Source organism: Onychostruthus taczanowskii, unplaced genomic scaffold (genome assembly GCF_017590055.1).
Source record: "Onychostruthus taczanowskii isolate IOZ18803 unplaced genomic scaffold, ASM1759005v1 scaffold8, whole genome shotgun sequence".
Taxonomy (NCBI): Eukaryota; Metazoa; Chordata; class Aves; order Passeriformes; family Passeridae; genus Onychostruthus; species Onychostruthus taczanowskii.
In genome coordinates, this window is record NW_024505892.1 from 5,255,648 (window position 1) to 5,277,964 (window position 22,317).

The 22,317-nt window shown below is 40.0% G+C and overlaps 1 protein-coding gene across 1 annotated transcript in view; it reads left to right on the forward strand.

The window, feature by feature from the left end:
* Positions 1 to 22,317, forward strand: part of NKAIN2 (sodium/potassium transporting ATPase interacting 2) — a 512,690-nt gene that overhangs the window by 486,949 nt on the left and 3,424 nt on the right. Inside the window, exons 5-6 of the mRNA XM_041423840.1 lie at positions 4,588 to 4,648; positions 20,092 to 20,173. Coding sequence (XP_041279774.1) covers positions 4,588 to 4,648; positions 20,092 to 20,173 — 143 coding nt within the window. The remainder of the gene's footprint in view (positions 1 to 4,587; positions 4,649 to 20,091; positions 20,174 to 22,317) is intronic.

Sequence of the window (22,317 nt, forward strand, 5' to 3'; positions counted from 1 at the left end):
GCCTCAGCTGTTTCAGAGATACTGAAGCATTTTTCCATAGGAAAACACAATAGGTTTGTGTATTTTAAGTCTAAGGTCTATTTTGCTGGAACAAGTATGGTTTTAAAATAAAACCATATTCATTCAAGGAAACCAAGACTATGTATTATTTCCACAACCCTTAACTCATTAATCCTCATCTCAAGCCTGCTCCTCATCACCCTATCCCAATCAGATCCCCTTTCATTTTTTGTTTCCTCCTTGCTATCACTCTTTTCTTTCAAGTTCCCAGCTTAATAAGCATAACTTGTAGTAATTACCTATATAGATATTGCTTTAGAGGAGGGAAATGTGGAAACCTTGACCAGAAATTACATTTTTTTATATGATAGCCTTTTTTCCAAATCTGGTGCTCTTTGCAGTGTATAAAAACATTCATCTCATGAAAGAAGTGAGAAAAAATAGCAAGACAGGATTTTAATCAATACTAATTCTGATTGAGTTTGATCACAGCACTTGACATTTTGAGCAAGTCTGGAAGTACACTCACAGTGACTCAGGATCTGCCGAGAGTCTTTTGAGGTGTAATAGGGCATCATTGACTTAGGTGGGAATATTCTACTTTTTTGTTTTCCTTATACAGCTATGATAAGGCAATAAAAGGCATTAACTTCATTTTGTAGTTAATCTTATTACCAAAGCTTCAGTAATGTTGTTTTATTGGTGATTTATTTTAGGTTTTGCTTGTCTTCTTTTTTTTTTTCTTGACAGAAGGAAAATGGTTTTATCAACATGCTTGAAAATTTAAAAAAAATTTTTAAAAAAGGCAATAAAAAAAATTAAAAACTGCCCACAAAATTATTAAGTGTTTGAGATCATTGTTTCTAAAATTAAGGTCATCAGATGCCGTCAAAGTACACCCAGGGAGCTGGTGCAGGTATGGATAATGTGCCACTTTTAGAAAGAGCAGTATTCATTTATACTCTCATATGGACATATCAGGGAAAGTTGTAAAGAGCAGGCTTTTTCAAGGTGCAGAAAATGAGGTTCATAAAAACATGCATTCACTAATCGCTCCATGTATAAATGAGCAGGAATGTTGCTAATGGCTCCTTCTCCTCTAGAGGCCCATACTACAGCGTTAAAATGTGAGTGGGACAGATGTTGACATCTAATCTTGATGGATCTGGGATCCAGAAATGATCTTCCGCTCATTGCACCTATTTCTTTTTATCACTGCATGGTTTACAAAAAACCAAAGCTCAGTTAATTTAAAAAAAAATAGGTAGGGATGCAAAGCAAAAGGTAGGGATGCAAACGAGATTTTTCAAGCTAACTTTCCCGGTTTTGAATTGATTTTGTGAGATAGTCAGTCTCCTTCTCTTCTTTATCTCTGAGGATTCATTTCCTTCCTTCTCATGTATGAAAAAAATCTTTTGGAGCTACTGAATCAGGAAGACTCTGCTCTGTGTAATTCTCATACTGCACTGAGCACTGCTGTATTTGAGGACTTCCCAGGAATATAAGTGATGTGACTAACTTCTATAATTTGCTTTGGTTTGGGGTTCTTCTCTCATATTCTTCTCCAGGATGAGGAGTTACTCAGTGTTTTGTTTGGATTTGTTGGGGTTTGGGGGTATTTTTTTGATTCAAAGGTATATTGTGGTGTGCTTTTGTTAGAGAGAAAAGGTTAAAGTGCATCTTGTACTATAACAAAGGTGGTAAATTTTGGGAGACCTATCAATCCACGTAGGAATTTATTAAAAATTTTAGTTGACCAAAGTCCCAAAGAAATCTCTGCTATCTGCACAGATGAGCTGTACCCTTCTAATGGGAAGTCCTAGTCCATAGGGGAGGAAACATGTTCCTGATGTCTATCTTGGGGATCTCTGCAGTCACCATGGGCTCAGGGCACTGAGTATCATCGAAGTGAAAATTGCCACTTTTGGTTCTGAGCCTCAGCTCAGTGTGCCCACTGCTGCTGATGCAATTAGAAAGAAAACTTGAATGTCTGTCACTGCATCAGAACTGATAAATTACTTGGATAAAAAAAAGAAAGAAAAAAAAGAGAAAGAAAAAAAAAATAATGTGAGATTCAAATAAGAACAACATGATTATGTTTACCAAGCTAAGGGTTGGATAAATGTGGGAAAAGGGGAGGTTTCTTTTATGAACTCTGATTATCTCATGGGAAAAAACCCTGACATTCATACTTAGATCAGAACAATTTGAGCTTTAAGGCATTCTTTTAATCAGCAAGCTCATCTGATGAAATGCTGTAGGATTTGCTTGTATATCAAAGGAGTTCCCTAGAGATTTAAGTGATGTAACTGAATACAATTAAAAGATCTGTTGTAAACACCATTTGTGATACGATTTGTTTGCTGTGCTTTGTAAGATAAGTTCAGTTAATAACACATAAACTTGTGGTGGTTGACAAGACAGTAAAGTATTGAACTGTAGTGCAAGAAAAGGATTACCATAGAAGCCTGCTAGAGGTGCAGCTATTCAGCTATCTTGGATCTGATGGTCTGTAAAAAGAGAACAGAGAAACTATTAAGCCAAGGTTCACATCCAGGAATGGAATCATTTATGAACAACCTTTCTGGGCCTAATTCGTTGCTGAATTAAACCTCAAGTAATGTCATTGAAGTCAATGGGGTTATGCATGGCATAAGTCAGTGGAGCAAATTAGCCCTCTGTCTTGAAGCCAAGAAACAAAAGGGAAGAGGGATCCAATAAAGGAGAGATGAAATGCTGATATTAGCTGAATGCCACGTCTTGGTACAGTGCGTTCTTTGTGTCCAGCAGTGAATATTTCATCCTTCCCAGGTGTAAAATCTTCCCAGCAGCACTATAAGGCAGATTTATAATAAATGACAAAATTAATGGTTTAGTTCCATTGTAATGCCTCTTCTGGGCTTCCAACAGGAATTTAAACTGTGAACAGACAACACCTATGCTGGCTTCAATGTGACCTCCAAATTAAGTCTTGATTTTTTAGGAAAGCCTTCAGGCTGACCTTTTTTTCCCCTTTCACATCACTCACCCATACCGATATTAGAAGGTAGAATTTGTGGGTATAGGTAGCTTTCTACATAGTAAACTGACAGAAATTCCAGGAATATCTGTGTAAGAGCTGGAGAAATCTAGGCATAGTCACTGCCTCAGGTATGAAGGCACTACGAAATAGAATGGCTTTTTTTGCATTTAATTTATATATGGGTAATATTAAGGGCTCTAAGAGCTTACAATATTGCAGTGATTGTACGTATGCCTTGGATGAACAAGAAAATAAATCCATTTTCACTAACCAGCATTCATAATACATGGTCTCTCAAATTTCACTTCTTCTACTGTCCAACCCACTAATTACTCAAACTGAAGTTAAGATCATCATCTCCCTCAGCCGGAGATTATGGGTTTTGCACCATTCACAGAAAGCTTAGAGGCTGAAGCCTCTAGGCATTTTTATTATCCATATAAAAAAAATTCCCAAAGTGTACAGAGGGTTTTGCAGCTCATGAAAATATATCTGTGAGGTGGCCTGTGCAGAATAACAGCACAGGCAGCACGGCTCACTTTTCACTACAAAGAGATCAAATAACTGGAATTCTTTGGACATCCTACGATGCGAACTTCAGTGATGAGCTATAGGATGAAAAATGTTTTCTTGTAATGGAGTAGAGAAAACTCTCCAGACCTACATGTAAGGAAGGTGTGTAAAGCAGGCAACATGTGACACGTGTTGCTGCTCCAGTATTTGTTCTTTTACTTCTGGTCTAACTCAGCAACAACAGAACTTGCTGGAGGGACCAGCAGCTGACTCACATGATACTTGGCCTGTGGCATGTATGATATTGGCCATTTATTCCTTTTTTTATTATCATTGTTTTCAGGTGGTACTTCAATAACTACTCCAGATTTTCATTTTCTTTAAATCCCATTGCTCCTGTTTACAATTCAATTCTGGGCATGCTCTGCAGAGAGGATTGAAGGGAACAAGATACAAATTTGCCAGCTGCTATGTGAGATGCTGATGTAAACACATCCAGGACTATCCAAAGTGACTTGTAATGAGGCTTGGGAACTATTGCAGATATGGGAACAAGTTCCATTAATCCACAGCTCTAATTTCAACTGATAAAATATCATTATGAAGCTGGTTTACAAGTGCACTGAATTTGTCCTTGATTTAGTTGGCTCAGTTCCGGTTTTAAAAAAAGTTCTGCTAGAGGGCCAGGTTTTGTTGGATAGCAAATCTGATTTTGACAGAAATATTTACATTTTCAGTAGCTAAAAGCTCATCCATCCAAATACTCATTCACTTTTGTATTTTTCAGTAATTTAAAATAAGTTAACTAGGTATGGGAAAATTTTTGATAAAGTTTTTGGAAGTTTTAGTGAAGTATGTGTTTTTCAAGAAAGATGCAGAATTACCCTATTTCTAATTAAAATTATCAAACTGTTGTGGAGAATTATCTTTACCTCCTCAAAGAAAGTCTGCTGAATTTTGCTGTTTCTGTTTCTGTAGTCGCTTTTGTAAAGCCATCTCTTGTTTCTCTATGGTATCAGTCTTACATCTAACACTATTACATTTTGTTTCAGCTGGCAGGCTTCATCTATGCCTGTTATGTTGTGAAGTGTATTACTGAAGAAGAGGACAGCTGTAAGTACTAAAAGCTTTATTACATACAAAATGAATTTTTTTTTTTTTTAATCACCTCTCCACTGTGCTGGCTCTTGCTGACTTCAACCTAAATGCCTTATTATACTGTAGCCAGATCATGTTTTCTGTCCATCCTTCTTCATCTAAAATCTGGAAATTCTGAGACAAAGGAGGAATGAAATATTGGTTTAAATTTACATACACCTTTCTTCTGGCAAGCTCATTGCAACTCTTTATCTCACAACTTAGCTTAAGACATAAAACATGAGGTTTTTTTGAGTTTTTGTTGTTTGTTTGTTGTTTTGGGTTTTTTTTATAAAAAGAAAGAAAAAAATCCCAATTAGTAAATACAATATTTTTTTTTCCCCTTGCTCCAGGCTGTTATTAACTATTTTCAGAGTAATTTGTTACAACTGAAGTTACAGCTCTTTTGTGTTGGCATGTATGTTGTCTTGTAAAAGCAGTTCTAGCAGAAAAATAGCTTTAGATCTTCGCAGGACTTTAATTTATGAGAGGTTAAACAGTGGAGCTCCTCTTTGTTCCTGCTGCTACCAGGGTGCACTTACATATAGTGAAATGATTTCAAATAGATGTAGATTTGTGTTTCTTCTGCTTATTTATATCACTAGAAGCCTGCTGAGCAAAATTTGCCCTTATTGCATTCTGTAGAGTTAAGACATTTCAATTTTTTTTCTGTACTCTAACCTGGATTTTTTTTAAAAAGGTCCACTGCAGCATTTCAGTACATCTTGGGATTCATACTAAAACACTTTAGAAACAAGTATCAGAACTGCATGTAACTTTGATAAAATATACATGAATCCTAGGGAGAGCTCTGCAACAGGAAGCTAAAGGGTTTTTATTTGATTGAGAGCACTGCTAGGGCTGGCGGGGGTTCCTTTGTGTGTTCTCCTGCATGGAAAATAGCTACAACCCTGTAATCTATTGGCAATACAGTGTCACTGTGAACCATCAAGGGGAGATTTAATGCTGAAATCAAACCACCACACTTTGGAGGTCGTTTCCACTATGCTCATTTCAGTCGTCTTTGTGTTTCTGTGGAAGTGAGGAAGGTATAAAGAGTACAAAGGGTTTGGGAAGCTGTGTGGAGCAGGGGTATGTCACAAATAGACTTTTCTGTTTAAAGTTCCCAGTCATATGTATTTTATCCTGCTTTCCCATTAAGTGCATTCATTATCCATAGAGCTGGAGAGAGTTATTCCTTGTCCCTCAAAATGAAATCCCATTCAGTACTGTTCTGCCCTCTCTTCTAAGGGCTTAAATATTTTTTTCACTATTCTGTAATGCTTTAGGGCATGATATAAGTAAAAAGCGAGGAAGGGACTTGAAACTTGGCTCACCAATCAAGCGCAGAAATCAGAGCACATTTGGGAGATTTCTCCCATGGTTCATGAAGCGGCATTCCTGGCAGCAAAGTGCCACAGCCAATATGGTATTGTTTTCTTCTCTCTGCACCAAGAGCTCCCTGTTGTTCAGCAGCCACAGACTGTCATGCTTCTTTGAACATTTTCTTGCCATCACCTTGACTATTTTGTCATTACTTTCGTCATTTAGATTTCATTATTACTTTGTACACCCCAGCCAGGTCTCCTCCTCCAGACAAAGAGCATGTCACCCATCTCTGAGGCACCAGGGTGAATCTCCCCAGTGCAATGGAGCCAGCACAAGCTCAGGTGGTGCAACTTCCCCTCTGCTGAGGTTTGGAAGCTTGGCTGGCCAAAAAGGGAAAGGGAACTTCTGTGGCTGAGTTGTGCCAACAGTGTAATAATGCTCAGATTGGATCTGGCCCCTTAAGGTATCATAAAATTAAGACAGCTTTAGTTTCTATGGAGAGGCCTCATGAAGTAGCAAATAAGAATTATTCCAGTTCTCTCTTGGCTCAGACATCCACTCTGCCATGCACCAAGTGTTCACTGTGGCAGCCAGGGCCTGCAGTCTATACAAATACTCCCTGCTCAGGTTTAATTTAAAATTATTTTATTTTCTTAGATAAATTTTCTGACTTTTTCCATCCCTTTTGGCAACACATCCATCTATCGTGTTCTTCTGAGAAGTGTATCCCTTATGGATGTCATGTTATTTAGTATTTGTAAGGATAAACGTACTGGGTCATACCAAACTGTCATTTAGCCACAAGTCCTTTCTGATGAGACAAAACCAACAGAAAAAGTCTTTTGCTTTTCACAATGGACAAAGTGAACACCCATACACTCAATTCCATTTATTCTGCTTTCCTAATGGGCCATGGGAAAAACAGCAGTCCAAAGGAGAAGTAAAAGAGGCAGAAACTCTAAACCTGGCAGAACTGAACAGCAGGGCAGAAGACTGGAGAAAAAGCCATGCAACATCCAAGAGCCAAACCTGGGCATGTTCCAGATTTTAACCAGATGAAGATACTGACACTGCTCTGGAGTATGGAACGTGTCTTGTCTCCTGTTGGCACAGAGCCTCAACTGTAAAAACACAGTCAAGTTGCTCTTAAGCTGCTTCAGCTGAATTAGCTTTGCTCTCAAAGTAATTGGAACAAGCTGAAAGAATTACTATTTCTCCATTCTTTATGCAGATTTTATTAAGAGAACAAATGAGTTGGGATAGAATTAAGCAAGCATTTCACTAAGATTAACCTGCTCTAACCTCGCTAAAGAATTAGGAATGGAACAATACAGTGATAAAATCATGGTCATAACTAGGACTGAATCAGCAAGTCTAGAGGTTTTAATTACTCACACACCAAATAAATCCAGCCTCAGGCCCCCAAATCAAAGCTCAAGTCTGTGCTACCTTTCATGAGAAAAATCTGCTTTGGGTGAATTCTGCACCAAGGATTAAAGAGGAAGTTGCTTTGTCTCCTGTTACAATCCCAGAAGTGCTGTGGTGCACACTGGGTGTGCCAGAGTCAAACTGCAGCACCCATGTCCAAGGGGCAGCCAAGAGCAGCTTTTCCATGGCTGCTTCCCTGAGTGGAAGTTTACCACTCCCAAACATTTTCCCTGTGGCCGCATAAGAACGAGTAACTCTGAAGGCTGGAGTGCCTCAGGTCTTTTTCTGGGAAAGACAAGGGAGTACGGGTCCCCAGCAGCTTTGCTGCCAGCTCCACACTCTCCTCTTTACCACTGCCATTGGAATGCCTAAGCCATTGCCATTCTTAGCTCACTAGCATTATTAGCTGCAGCAATTAAAAATAAAACATGAAAATGTCAGCAACAGCCATTACTTGGAGGCATTCAATGGCTGTGAACTTATTGGAGCTCCTCATCTGTCTCCCAAAATCATGTTAGGCCTGCATTTTTCCAAGGCTGCACATTATTTTTAATAACATCGAAATGTTCCTTTAATGTGCATTTGCTCACTAGCAATTTGGCTCCCTGCTATAAGCTGCTACTGCCTCACTACAAGAAAATTCAACGTATTTCCGAAAACTTCATTAACTGTATAGACATTTTGTGGGGAACATTGGAATATAAGCAGTCAAGCAGCATCCTCCCAGGGCTATTTGTCTCTAAGCAATTAAGAAAGAAACCTAGGTTACTGAAAGGGGAATTCTGCACTCACAGATTCTATTGAGAGTAAGGAGACTTGCTTGTTATTCGAGGGACAGCTTTGGCTAGGAATGAACCCCAGCTAAGAGAAAATCTCTAACTTAGTTTGTGTCTCAGTGTAAAATCCTAACCTAGAAGGCTCTCTTGCTGACCCAGAGAGGGAGCAGAAATAGTGTTTACCTACTATTAGGCAGTGGCAAGGCAATCAGAGAACAGCTATGGCCCCTCTGAATGTTCCCTTGTGTACCATGAGGTACAACCTTTGCACCATCTGATGCTAGCAGGGATTCAACCTGCACATACACTTTCTTCTTTTCTCCTGGCATTGTTTCCTGTTAAACTGCAAAGAAAAAGAAACTGCAACTTTGTCTAGAAGTTTTTTGCTGCATATTTCCTGGAACCCTGCTATTGGGGATGTCTTGGCGCAGAAGTGAAGCCCTATGTAACTCTTTAAAATCATTTCACTCTTCCCCCTCCAATAAAAAATTGGATTAGAGACTGCATTTGAATTACTGAAAATGTTCAGTAAGACAGCAATACCCTAGATAGGAAATATCTTCTGATGAGCAATACAGTATTATGTCCCAATAAACTTGGTGCCAAACAATATTCCACTCTGGGATCCTAGGCCTGACCTGGGAAATAGAAAAAATGATGACAAAGATTTTCTTTTAAAAGACAGTATTAAATTCATTATATGTGAGAGATGTGAAATTTTGACATGCATATGGGATAGACAGAAAAACATTTTCTTTTTATCTCTATTATAGGCAACCTTCCACCTTTGGGCAGGTTGTTTAACCTCTCCATACTTCTGTTTCCCACATTTAAAATGGGAAATAATTACAGGGACAAACTCACAGGCGTGTTGCTTCATAACTTTGAGCCTCTGGGATGAAAGGCACTATTGAAGTGGAGAATGTGTTCAGGTATCGCTTTTTTTCTGTCACAATCTGCTTAGCGAGACATTGCAGGGAAATAATACCTCAGCTTCCATTCCTGCTCAAAAAAAAATCTCTAAAACAAAGAGAAAGAGAAACTGGTAACAAACATTCGAGTATTAATTCTGCTTCTTTGTTTCCCATCCCAAGTTTGTGGTTTCCAGAAATTCTTGACAGTAATTTGCTGCTCATGGACTTCCTTAACCACAAGAGGTCTAGCTGTATTTCGTTTCCCACAGCGGTTTTTTCTTCCTGAAAAAGTCCAACTATGTTTGAACCAAGAAAGGTTTTATAAAACAGCCTCCTAAGAAAAGGAGATCCAATACCTCAGCTATATACTTAATTTGTTTTGCACCTACCATTTGTGTAGTGTGTCCTGAGTCTTTCTCTGGAAAAGACCAGGGATTCCATCTTCACCTCTTCCGTGCTGTTGCAGGTGGAATCCTTCTCACACCCCTACATGTAAGTAGGCCTGCAGCTTAAATTAACAATCAAGATTTCCACCATAGTCAGTGGAGGCAGGGATGTAACCCCAAAGAGCAATCTGCCCTATCTGTGGTAGACACCTCTCTCACAACAGGAGGAATCACTGGTCTAACTCATTTGGTTGGTGCTAGGGACAGCCTAGACAGTCTGCAGAGACAGCACAGCAACAATTAATAACAGGAACAAATAAAAGGCAGTGTTTAAACACAGTTGTTCTCCTAACTGTTGAACAGGTCATTGTGAATGGGAATGCAATGAAAACACTACAATTTTGAAGCTTCAGCTTGTTTTTGCAATGCTGTGCTCTTCAATTTATAGCCTGCAGCTCAATTAGAAGCTTTTTCCATTTACTTGTTTCATTTAGGGTGGTTACTGCTACATGATCTAAGTAAACCAGAGGGAGGAAAATGGGATGCCTTTGGCTGTCAGGATGCTGGTAGAACTGTGGAGGTAGAGAAGCCTCTGAAATCCCAAGGTGCTACTTCATGTTTGTCATCCTAAGGACAGCTGCCTTGGAGAGCCATGGTGCCACTAGGAACATTTAGGAAATTCCCTGACATGCCTGTACAACATCAATCTTTTGCACATATCAATAGCTGGTTCCTGTGTTAATTCCAGTCATGTCCTGTCTTGGAGGGGCCCCCTCACAGAGCAGAAGGCTGGTGTTGAGCGTCTCGTTCTCCTCGGCACAGAGCACAGGCAATCCTTGTCCCCTAAGGTGTGCTCGCTGCTTCCGAGGCACAGGCTGAAAACGTCTGAGCTGCAGAGTGCGAGGCTGAAGCACAGGGGAACAAGTTTATGGCAGGAAGATATGACAAGTGAAACCAGCTGCATTTGAGATGCAAATGGACCTGAGCAGTCCAAGGTGTCACAGGGCTTGGCAGACATTACACAGCCTGCTCTGTGATGGTTTGGCACAGCACTGCAGAGAGAAACAAACTTAAAAGCTCTGAGGAGGTGCAGTTTGTTTAAATAATGGCAAGTAATTAGTCTGAAGACAAAATCAGTGATGGCATTTTATAATTACAATTAATTTAAAGGTTAATTTCCTTTGGTGCTAAAGTCTTATTTAAAACATTTACCAGGAAGGGAAATTAGGATGTTACTATCTAGATGCATAGAATGCTTCTGGGAATCCATGCCTATTATCACTAGAAAATTAGGTTAGACTCAAAGTGGGAATTTCAATTCATTTTAGTGTATAATAGATGGTGGTCAGGGCCTTGAGTCAGAAGGGTAGCTTAGGGTAGACTGTATGATTTGCATTTTCTTTGTTTGTGGGATTAATTGCAAATGTTTCCAACAAAAGGGCTGGGTTTATACATGAACAAGCTTGACATGAAAAGAAAATTGGTTATGGATTGCTGCCTTCGTAACTAATGAAGTTGATGTTCAAGGGATCCCTAGGAGACAGGGTTGTGGTATGAGACAAATATATAAATAAAATCACACAAGGGAAAATGGTGGCATAGCTGGCTTCATCTATGATAATTTCTTTTCTCCCTCTCTTGTCTTCCCTGCCACTCCCTTTGCATCCATCACCACCTCCTATGGGTTTGTCAACCCCAAGTTTAAAAATGTCTAAATAACATAATGTAAAGCTTGAAGGAAGTAACATTTCCATTCCAGCAGCTCATCACAATGCAATACTGCTTAATAAAATCAATGCATTGCAACAGCCAGGGAAATACACTTACTTTACATAATTTTTTTTTTAACTATAGACCACACAATTTTTACCTACTCAAGAATGGCATTGCAGAAGTGTTGGAAAAGATCTGCTCATGTCAATAGTGAATGAACTGCTAATGCCTTTTTTTTTGAAGAAAGATACATCTCATACCAAACCATTGGGAAAATATTATTCGTCATTATTTATTTATTTCAGGAGAGGAACACAAAGGCATTCAGACCATGAAACAATGTCCCAGGCAGTTGTGTCAAGTCAGTAGCAGAAATGAGGTAGTAATCAGTGATGATTCTGATAAAAAAGGCTGCAGATCATTTGAAGCAATGCTCAGGTTGTTGATGCAGCTGAATAGGGTGTGGTCTTCCTGGACATGGGGATGTTTTGACATTGAACAATAGACAAAGCTCATATTCAAAATCAGGAAAAAATTAGCAACATCTGAAACTCTCTACAAGCTGAAAAATGCATGTAAAATACTTTCAGGCATGTTTTATTCTGGAGCTGATGAGACTCCATTTCAACACCAGTCCTTTCCTGCTACTTTGCACTGTTTTATTCTGGAGCTGATGAGACTCCATTTCAACACCAGTCCTTTCCTGCTACTTTGCACTGAACACGGAGGGCTGTCTTTGAAAGGACACCCTCCCATGGGGAGCATCTCCTCCTTCATCCCCTGAGGCAGCGGAGGGGCAGCTTGGGATCTGAGGAGGAACAGCCTGCAAGTGGCCATGTGGGGCTGCTGGCTCCCTTCCCCACCCTGGTGTCCCACCCTTTGAGGGCAGCTGGCTGCCTTCTTAGGGTTTCAGCCAAGACTAGTGGGTGAAAGGCAGGTCCCAGCCATCCAAGCTCACTCCAGGCTGACAGATAGCAGTCTTTGAGAGGAATGGTGATGAGCTGCTGTGGGTGGACCGGACTAATTAATTACTTCCAGTGGCCATGAGAAGGACACCTGCCCACAGCCTTAGTGTCCTTCCTGCTGAGACAGTCAGTGTGAGCTCCTTGCAGTTTCCTACATGCCATGAACATAGTTTTGTACTAAATTATTTTTATCAGCATGACTCCTGTTAAAGTTTTCCTTATTGCTTTTCCTTTCAAAAATCTAGATAGGTCTTCATTAGTATTGGATTGTTAACTTTCATAGATTTAGGCCTTAATTCTCCCCTTTGTTGCACCTACTAATGACTCTTTTTCTAATTTATTAGTGTGGCAGTCACACTTGGAGGCCACTGCCACAGGCATTTTCTTTTTCCTTCATTTTTTCTTTTTCTTCTCTTTATTGCTTGCCCCTAGCAGTGATCTGGCTAAGAACAATTTTTCCTAATGACTCATTTGATAAGTTCTACAATAATTCAGTCTACCACATATTTAATTCTTAGAATGATTTGTCAGTCAAAATCTATATTGCAGGGCTATATTTTTTTGCTCAGCACTTAGGGATGAAAATTTGAAAGCAAATGGCTATTATCCAGCAATGCTCAGGTCTATCCAGTTTAGAAAAATAATACATAGTTCAGACTATTATTGTTCTCTTAGCTTATTATTGTTCTCTTGCTCTCTTAGCTGAGTGGAGCTCTTGTACTGATTCTTTCTTTTCTAAGCATCACACAAGCCCCACTGGAATTTGGAGACAATCCTTGCAAAGCCTTGCAGAGGTTAGGCAGCAACCTTGTTTCCAGGTGTACAGGCTGACAGGTGGCTTGCTGTATTTGTCAGGTATAGAAGGCAGTGCTGAGCATTTCAGTCCAGTACTTCTGATTGCTGCAGCTATGCTCCAATTGTTTCTGCCTGCCCTTTGGCCCTTATTCCTGCCTGCCTTATCCCTGGTCCCAGTTTCTGCCTTCAGCTGCTGAAGACTTGCTCATGCCTCCCAGTCCTTGCTTGATTATTCCTGACTGCTATCACCCTGGCTCCTTTCTGCTCAGCAAGGACCTTGGTTCCTACCCTCTCAACATGGTTCCCACTGTTGGCCAGCCCTGCCTTGCAGAGGCCTTGCTCCAGAACATGGTCTTCCTCATGTCATGGTCCGAGAATCTGCTACCAACCAGACACCTTCTCCACCTGCGAATCTGAGACAAATTGTGACTTGTCTGATTTCTTCACCATTCATCTTGGTATTTTCTGCTGGATACAACCATGAGCTGGATTCACCTGGAAAGCAATATCTGCATCCCTGTTGCTCCCTAATTATAGGGAGCACCAGACAGAGATCTCTGCCTATATTTCTGAGAGGGCAGAAGCACCAGATCGTATTTATTAGACTTCACAAACCTGAGTACCTCCCTACTCCTACATCTTGTCTCAGAAGAGCTGATAAAGATCAGCCAGGGGATCAGCAGAAACAGAGACAGAAGAAGATGCTGCCTTACACCAACAAGAAACACTACAATAGGAGAAAAATTTGGAGGACAAGGCCCTGTGAAGCAAAAAATTACTGAATAATTTTGATTATTCAAGTAAACAGCATAAAAATAGTGGCAGTGGAGCAAAATCTGAGTTGAGAAACTCCATCAAAATTTGTGTAAGGGCTTCCCTTTGCAGCTACGGTGGCCATTATAGAGCTCACAAATGCCATGAGGTTACAGTTTCAAAATCTGAGGTTTTATATTCACCTTGCAAATGGCTGAGCTGAGAGCACTCACAGGCCCTTCATTACTGACTGCTTGGCAGAAATGCTGCTCATTGCACCACAAGAACTGGACCTCATGTCCAAGTCCTTATACCATTTCTGAATCCTCCTGTGACAGCAGAAAGGGCACAGCCTCATGTGCTGGCAGATGTCTCCTTCCCATGTTTCCCTGGTGTTTGGCTCTGCTGTGGTTTGAGAGCCTAAATCACTGTGTACTCAGCACAAAGACCAATAATGTTTGATTGTCATTGTAAACAAGCTTTATGGAGATCACATTCAAGCAAATCTCCTCCTGTGTGCTATTTTGTGGGACAGCCACCAGACCATGCTCACAGCATAAAAAGGCAGCAGCACTGAATTGTTTGGAAGTGTCTTCACCAAATGGAGAGCTGGGTAGCAGGATACTGGCAAAACTGCAAGAGCAAAGGTGTCCCCATATGTTCTTTTATATTTTTGCCCCATATGTTGTTTCCAAGGTACTCAAAATGAAACTTAATTTAACTCCTCTCCATTTATTTTTTTCCTCAATTTGGCCAGTGTTTAGCTACCGCTATTTGTGCACAGCTCTCTCTTGCCTCACATACTCACTTCTGCAGCAGCAGTGCTTTCAGTAATGTTATCAGCTGTAGTTTGTTTGCCATCTCTCCTTCCTTGCAGCTACACCTGCAGCAATGTGCCTAGCTGTGGCAGTGAAGTTCAATTGCAGCACTTCAAAAACCTGATTCCAGGGAGCCAAGTAAGTCTTTGGCCTCTAGAGAGAGTGCAGATAAATTTTAGACCTCGCAGGTCAGATGTAGGATATGAACATCGCATGTTGTCTCTCTGCTATATGGACTGGAAATATGTCCAGTCATGGCATGCACATGCACTTCCATGGTCGTTAACTCTTTTTTTTTAAAGGTATCATCTTTATCATGGGTAATTCTGGGGGTTTTATATTATTTTAGTAGGTGCATGAATATATTTAAGGACTACCATGCACTGGGGCTTTTTTTGGTACATCACATTTTAGTGATCCTTCTATATACCGCAGACTTCCAGAAATGGAAAATGAGAAACCCATTATTGCCTCTCATCCTGTCCTGATGTACAGCAGAAATAGTGTGACTCTGACCATGAGCAGAGGTTGAAATTTCACATTCTTGTGGGTAATTATTGATGGAAAATATGTCCCTACTTTGAGCCATATGTCCTCTGTTACACTCATAACAGTCATGTGTCTGACAAGACCTTAACACAAGCAAAAGAAGAAAATAATCTGAATTTTTTATAACACATTTTACAGATAAGTAGTACTGCTATTATCCTCTTCAAGTCCAGCTAGGAAAATAAAAGTTTCAGCTCACAATATGTCAAAGGTGTGTTTGCATGGCCAGGTTTTGAGGGGGCCACAGGGGTGTGTTCTGTGAAGAGCTACTAGAAGTTTCTCCCGTGGCTTCTGATAGAGCCAGTGTCAGACAGCTCCAAGATGGACCCACTGCTGGCAAAGGCTCAGCCTGTCAGTGACAGGGTGACAGTGACAGTGCCTGTGGGATAAGATATTACAAAAGGGGAAAAAGTCTGCACAACAACTTCAGTTGAAAAATTGAATGGGAGTGAAGGCAACAGCTCTGCAGACCCCAAAACCAGCAAAGAAAGAGGAGGAGCTGCTCCAGGCACTGACCAGAGCAGAGATCCCCCTGCAGACCATGGTGAGGCAGCTGTGCCCCTGCAGCCAGGGAGGTCCATGGGGAGCAGAGATCCACCACAGCCCGTGCAGAGCAGGTGGGTGCCCAAAGGAGGCTGTGACCCTGTGGGAAGCCTGTGCTGGAGCAGGCTCCTGTGAGGATCTGTGGATCCATGGAGAGAGGAGCCCACAGCAGAGCAGGTTTGCTGGCAGGACTTTGACCCCTCAGGAGACCTCCACTGGAGCAGTCTGTGACTGAAGGACTGCAGCCCAAGGAAGGGACCCATTGGAGCAGTTCATGAAGAATTAAAGCCCATGGGAATAAGTCATATTGGAGAAGTTTGTGGAGGACTGTCTCCCATAGGAGGGACCCCACATCGGAGCAGAGGAAGCATATAAGGAGCATATATCTCCCCTGAGGAGGAAGGAACAGAGAGACTTGTGATGAACTGACCACCATCCCCATTCCTCATTCCCTGATGTCACTGAGGTGGAGAAGGCAGAGAATCGGGATTTAAACTGGGGAAGAAGGTTTAATATTTGGCTCTATTTCTTATTATACTGCTCTTTTTTGGTAATAATTCAAGGCTACCTTGCCTGTGATGGTAATTGCTGAGTGATCTCTCCCTGTGTCTATTTGGACCCATGAACCTTTTGTTATGTTTTGTCTCTCCTGTTCAGCTGAGGAGGAGAGCAACAGAGTGGCTTTGGTGGACAACTGATGTTCATCTAGGGTCAATCCACCACAAAAGGAATTGGATTATGTTTGTATGTTCATGTGGGCTTTTACTAAAGTGAAACACAACATGAGCCTCTTGTGATAACAGTGACATGTAAGATGAATGTAAGATAGAGTAGTCAAAAAAGTGTTTGATGTATGAGGCTAAGGATGGACACCTCTGTAATGATTCAGCTAATGAGCCTTGTTTTATTCATCTGATGTTATGGCTGCCAGGGATGTATCAGTTGTATGACATTTTAGTGACCTTTCAGGCACAGCCAGGATAAAATGCTTGCAGAAAGGGCAGCCTGCTGCATGCTTTAAGAAACTAGCTCAGAGTCCACAGGGAGCTTTTAGCACAGTCTGGACACCACGGGGTTTGCAGTGCTGAGAAGCAGCTGCCATGAAGAAACCTTGCTGCAAACAAATTGATGAAATCCTTTTGTATTGGAGTTCACTTTCTATTACCTCCCTTCACCCACCTTGCAAAGCTTGTTGTTGCTTGTGAGAAGCCATTGTACGTCTCCAGTGAGGTCATGGTCGTACTTGCTGTCCTGCCATCATTTGGTTACACACATGGGAACTTCTATAGTGAGCTCAACACAGAAATGTCTCTACGACCTTGTTTTGTTTGTAACTTGGCAATCTGGCTTACTAACACTCTGTGCTTGCTCTGTACAGCAGGGCAAAGCCGCAGTGCACAAGAGGTATTCAGCACGCACCTTTCCCTCATGCTCCCACAAAATCATTTTGCTCAAAGAAGTCTTTTTCTTAACACATTGGTTTAGCTTTCTGAAAACAGCCCTGAAGACAAGCTTTTGCCCCACATCTGCAATGCAGAGTGTGTATGCTTGCAGCCTGCTAATAAGGTTTTACAGGTTGCCTGAAAAAAAATGTTCTGTGAAAGTACAGAAGAAATGCAAAGCTGGACAAATGAGTATAAGCAATATCCCTAAAGTGACATGAGTTGACAACAGCAAAGCACTTGATCCAACACAAGCATTTTCTGACTTGTGTTGTCAGGGATCAAGAGTAACAAAAAGAGAAGAAAATTGGGCAAACAACAAACCATATCTGCAGCAAACCATACATCCAACCTTTTTTTCTGCAATCTTTGTATTTGAATAGAGAGGGGGTTTTCCTCCCAGCCTAGCACTTCACTAAAAAATATCCTTCATTTTCTGCCTGTAAACTTAGTATGTTTCCAAAGACATGATAACATTTTGATAAAGGTATTCTGATGGTTACAGACATTGATTAAGTGGAAAGCAACAAACAGCATTTGTTTTGACTTTAGCAAGATTTTGACATTCTAAAAGGTTTGTGAGAAGTTTAGGAAAGTACTGTCCAGATGCAGTCAGCATAGGTGGCGTGCAGAACTGTATAAAATTCTATTTGAAATGTAGTTATAAAGCAGATTGGACATTTCAGATGGGATCCCCCTGGACCCTCAGCTAGGGAAATAATTCTCTTCATTATTTTTATTAACAACAATGAGGGTAGAAGAGAGAACATGTGTAAGAAATGTAAGATTAAACTAGACTGGGAAGGGTACAAGCACTTGTGAATATAGGATTAGAAGTCAAAATAATCTTGAGAAGTGGCTTGAAATCAAGAAGGTGAAATTCAGTACAGACAAGTGCAAAAGAGCTCCTGTGGGGAAGAATCAATCATCTTCAAATAAAATATGGGCTAGGCTAGGTTACAGTTAGTGTCAAAACAAAAAAGAAAGAGATGATTATTAGGCGTTTGTGCGATGCTGTTGATAAAGAAAATTGGAAACCAAATGCAAATGACAAAAAACAACAACAACAAAAACAAGAAGAAAAAAAATCCCAAACAAATATACAAAACCCCAAAACCCACTGAATTATTTCAGCTAATGAACAGAAGACTGTATGGCAGTTGTCCCAGCTAGTCCTGATTTGTGCACCTCACTGTAAGAAAAAAAAATAAGTAAACTGAGGAAGGATCTTCAGGCTTCAAAATGTAGAGGCTTGGACAACATGATCTGTGAGAAAAATTTGAAATAACTAGGTTTACTTAAGCCTGAAAACAATGGATAGCATTAAATTCTTTTTTAAAAGGTTTAAAAACAGTTATAAGATAAAAAATTGCTCCTTTTTCTTCATATCCATAGGGAGAAAAGGCCAAAATATAGATAAGTAGTTAATTTGCAGGAAATTACATTTAAATTAGACATTAGGAAATTAGGCACAGGGAAAAGCAACACAGAAAGGCTATAGAATCTCCTTCATTAGATATGTCAGGGATTCATTTAGTAACATATCTTTCTGGGATAGGAATACACATAATGCTGCTACAAGGCACAGAACTGGCTGAATTATTTCTGCAGGGGCCACTCTTGCCAGCAAAGAATGACTTTCCGACAGATTCAACATGTGTGCAGTTGCAATGGAGACATACTGTATCCAGGCAGTCCAGTGTTTTGGTAGCTTTTTGCTTCCAGAGTAAGTGGTAATGGAGGAGTACAAGAATTTGATTCTTTGGTAAATGTCTGGAACGGCTCAAACTGAATTGATAAGTGTGACTAAGTGTGGCACAAATTGAGGGGTGCCTTAGTATTAAAACAACTTTATAAATATAAGTGTTAAGGAGTCCAGCCAGTGGAAGTTCTCAAACCATGTAAATTTAATTTTTGTTGTTTGTGACTGTAACTGCATTTTAGATCTACAAGAAGTTGTTGTATAAGAAATAGCCTTTTTTTTTCTTTTTTCTTTTTTTTTTTTTTTTTTTGCTTTTAGTGTGCACAGAGCCAGTCTGTCAGTAGGAGTGACCAGACATGTGAAAAATGCACTTCCATACCTGCACTCTTTGGCCCTTTTCTATCAAAGTAAAGTCCAATTCAGATCTGTGATGTAAGAGACAATATTTCAGGGATGAGAACTGCCCCCTAATGACCTCTATAAGCCAATAGTTGAGTCTCCTGGGACAAAGGAAGCAAAGGGCACCCTTTTACCTGTGCAAAGCACGTGTTTTAGCAGAGATATAGGGGTCTTGGGCTCAGACGAGATTGAATTTTCCTGGAAATTGTTTAAAACAAACATGAGAAGGCCATCAGGAGCTGGCAATTGTGTGAATTAATAAATAACTCCCACAGTACAACCTTCTTGCAGACCTTCAGCATCTTGAGAGAAATGCAGGTTTCCTTACATCTGTGAAGTTTCATCTCTGAAGCTCAGATAAATTGTTCCAACTCTCTGTTCATGCATTTCAACCCAAATGTCAAAACAGGGAATCAGAGAAACTGCTGTCTCTCAGACAGAGTTGGATCAACGTACTCCCTCCTCTACATCCTCTACTGAGCCATGGTATGACAGCAAGCCAGCCACAGTAATCACAGTCAGAAGCAAAGTATACATGCCAATAAATAAATGGTTTTCATCATTTGTAATGTCTAAATAGCATGTTGTTTTGTATTAGTGAGGTGGTCTACTTGAAAAAGAGGGATGTGTGGTTACTTCTGGTGGAAAGATGGTTGTTATAAATCTTTTACTGTTTTTATGTGGTTTTAAAATTGAATGGATTTTAAAAGTAAAGGAAAATAAAAAAGGTACTTTGTCTTTCCTTACTTTTTTACTGTTTTTCTGTATCTTCCCAATTAGCCGGTCTAATATTAACAGATATTAGAGGACCAGTCAAAAATAATCTGTGTACTGGGTGGTTCTTGAATGATAGTGCCTATCAGTTCTGGAAAGGTGTTGCTAATGAAAGCAATTTCTCCCCTTTCAGTTGATTTCATAGGTGGATTTGACTCTTACGGCTATCAAGGTCCACAGAAGACATCTCATTTACAGCTGCAGCCCATGTATATGTAAGTACTTAACTTCTAGGATATTTGGCAGAGTGGCAGCCTGATATTAAGGGATCGTTAAGCTGAAAGATGGTATGACTTAAAAATTCAGAATAGGCAGAAGCCTCTTTTGATGGACTGAATTCAAGTTACACTTAAGCACCAACATTACTCGTGTTGAATTATAATGATTTCTTAGGGCAGGATATCATGTGTCACAGTTGTTCAAACAGCATGTAAGTCTCACCTGATATTTCCCTATTTTCATTCAAGGATGTTCCACTCAGAGACAGTGACAATTTAGTGTAGAAAAAACACATCGTATATGACAAACCTTGGCTGTGAAAAAAGTGGATTTTTATGAAGTTTCATCAAAAGTTCAGCAACTTGCTAATTTAGTGGATGCATTTAGCATTTGTCTTACCAGAGCATCTGTTCACCAAGGCACCTCTGTACCTCATTTCCAGTTTCCACATTTAAAAAAGACAAAACAAATGTAACAACATATGGTTTTAAAACTAGTTTGAAGAGAAGACAGTATTTTACCTAACCATTGAGTGACAACTCCATCTTAGAGTGCAGTCTGATATATTTGGGAATTAAATGTATAAACAAATCTCAGCTCATACACACAACTGGAGTATATCCACACTAGAGCTGACACACAACCATAGACCAGCCCAGGAATAATTGTCTCTAAATATTTCTTGTACTGATGTCAACTGAAATGCAGAACAGTCCTAAATGCCCAGATAAATCTTACCTCACTGCTTCAGCCTTTGGAAATATTTTTTTATTTGCCATCAATGCCCTACACAGTAAAAGCACAGCACCACACAACTCATAAAGGGGCAACAGTTACATTTTTTCCTTTGTTTCTCTTCTGAACATTTCTTTTGTGGAAAAGCACTAAGTTCAAAAAGCAGTAGCCATCCCAACACACAATTCTATTCAGCTTTGAATGCAATTTAATTTCTTCTGATTAGTGGAAGCAAGTCTACTAATGGATTAGTGTATTTTTGCATGGAATCTTGCATTTACTTTATCAGTGGTACAATCTGTTCTGTGTTGGTGTTTGGAACTGGGCCCTTCAGGAGCTTTGCTAGCAGCTTTTTAATAATCTCAAATTACAATAGTGCATATCTCCAATGTCGTCTTAACTTCAGTTTCCCATCTGTCTGTGCTCAAGTAAATATTTTTCACCTGCACTTTTGGCACAGTGCTGCACATTTAGAAAATGTTATTTCCTTCATAGTATTATATCAGGTACATAGGTACTTAGAACAATTCTAATCCTATCTCTTTCTCATTATACCATACCTTGTCATCAACATATGGAGCCCTCTAGCTATTATCCCATTCTCTTTATGCCCTCGGTGTTTCTTCCAGAACAGCAGATTGCATTTACTATGCATCTTCATACTGACTGGAAAGAAAGCTAGACCTGTGAAAAAAGGAAAAAAAAAAAACAAACCAGAAGGCAATAGTTTTAAGCCTGTAGCTTAGATGAAGAGATAGATGATCAATCCATGTAAGTGGTGTTCTCTCTTATTTCAATGCTGCATGCTCGCTGGAGTATAGGTGATTTAGCTGTTTTAACCGAGAGACAGAAATCAGAATGTGAGTGGACATTTTGTCCAATCAACCCACAAAAGTATTGCCATGTCCCAGCCACAGTCAAATAAAGACACTTCATATTTCCCTCTGACTGTATAGCGCTTGACAGGGCTCATGAGGATTGCTACAATCTGTCCTTAAGAAGCTTTTACAGCATTTAGTAATACCTTTCTTTGTTTACAGCTGAGGCACACTAGGCATACATGCATATGTATTCACATTGCAGTTGCTCTGTAAATGTAGGCAGTCCATTAGGTAGCAAAGTGACAAATTTGAATGCCAAGTTAATCAAGTCAAGGTTTGATCTGCTTGTAGCACTATTTACAGCAATATTATGTATTAGAAATCAAAACATGCTGATATGATAACAGCAGGCCATACTTGGTATTTTAAAGATTTATTTGCTGGGAGGAAAGATTTGGTTCCCTACGGAGCTTGTTCCCCAAATATCACCAATGTAAGCCTTCACAGTATTCAAGGAAAGAAAGGAAAAACACAACAGGGAGAGGAGAGGAGAGGAGAGGAGAGGAGAGGAGAGTTCTGCTTTA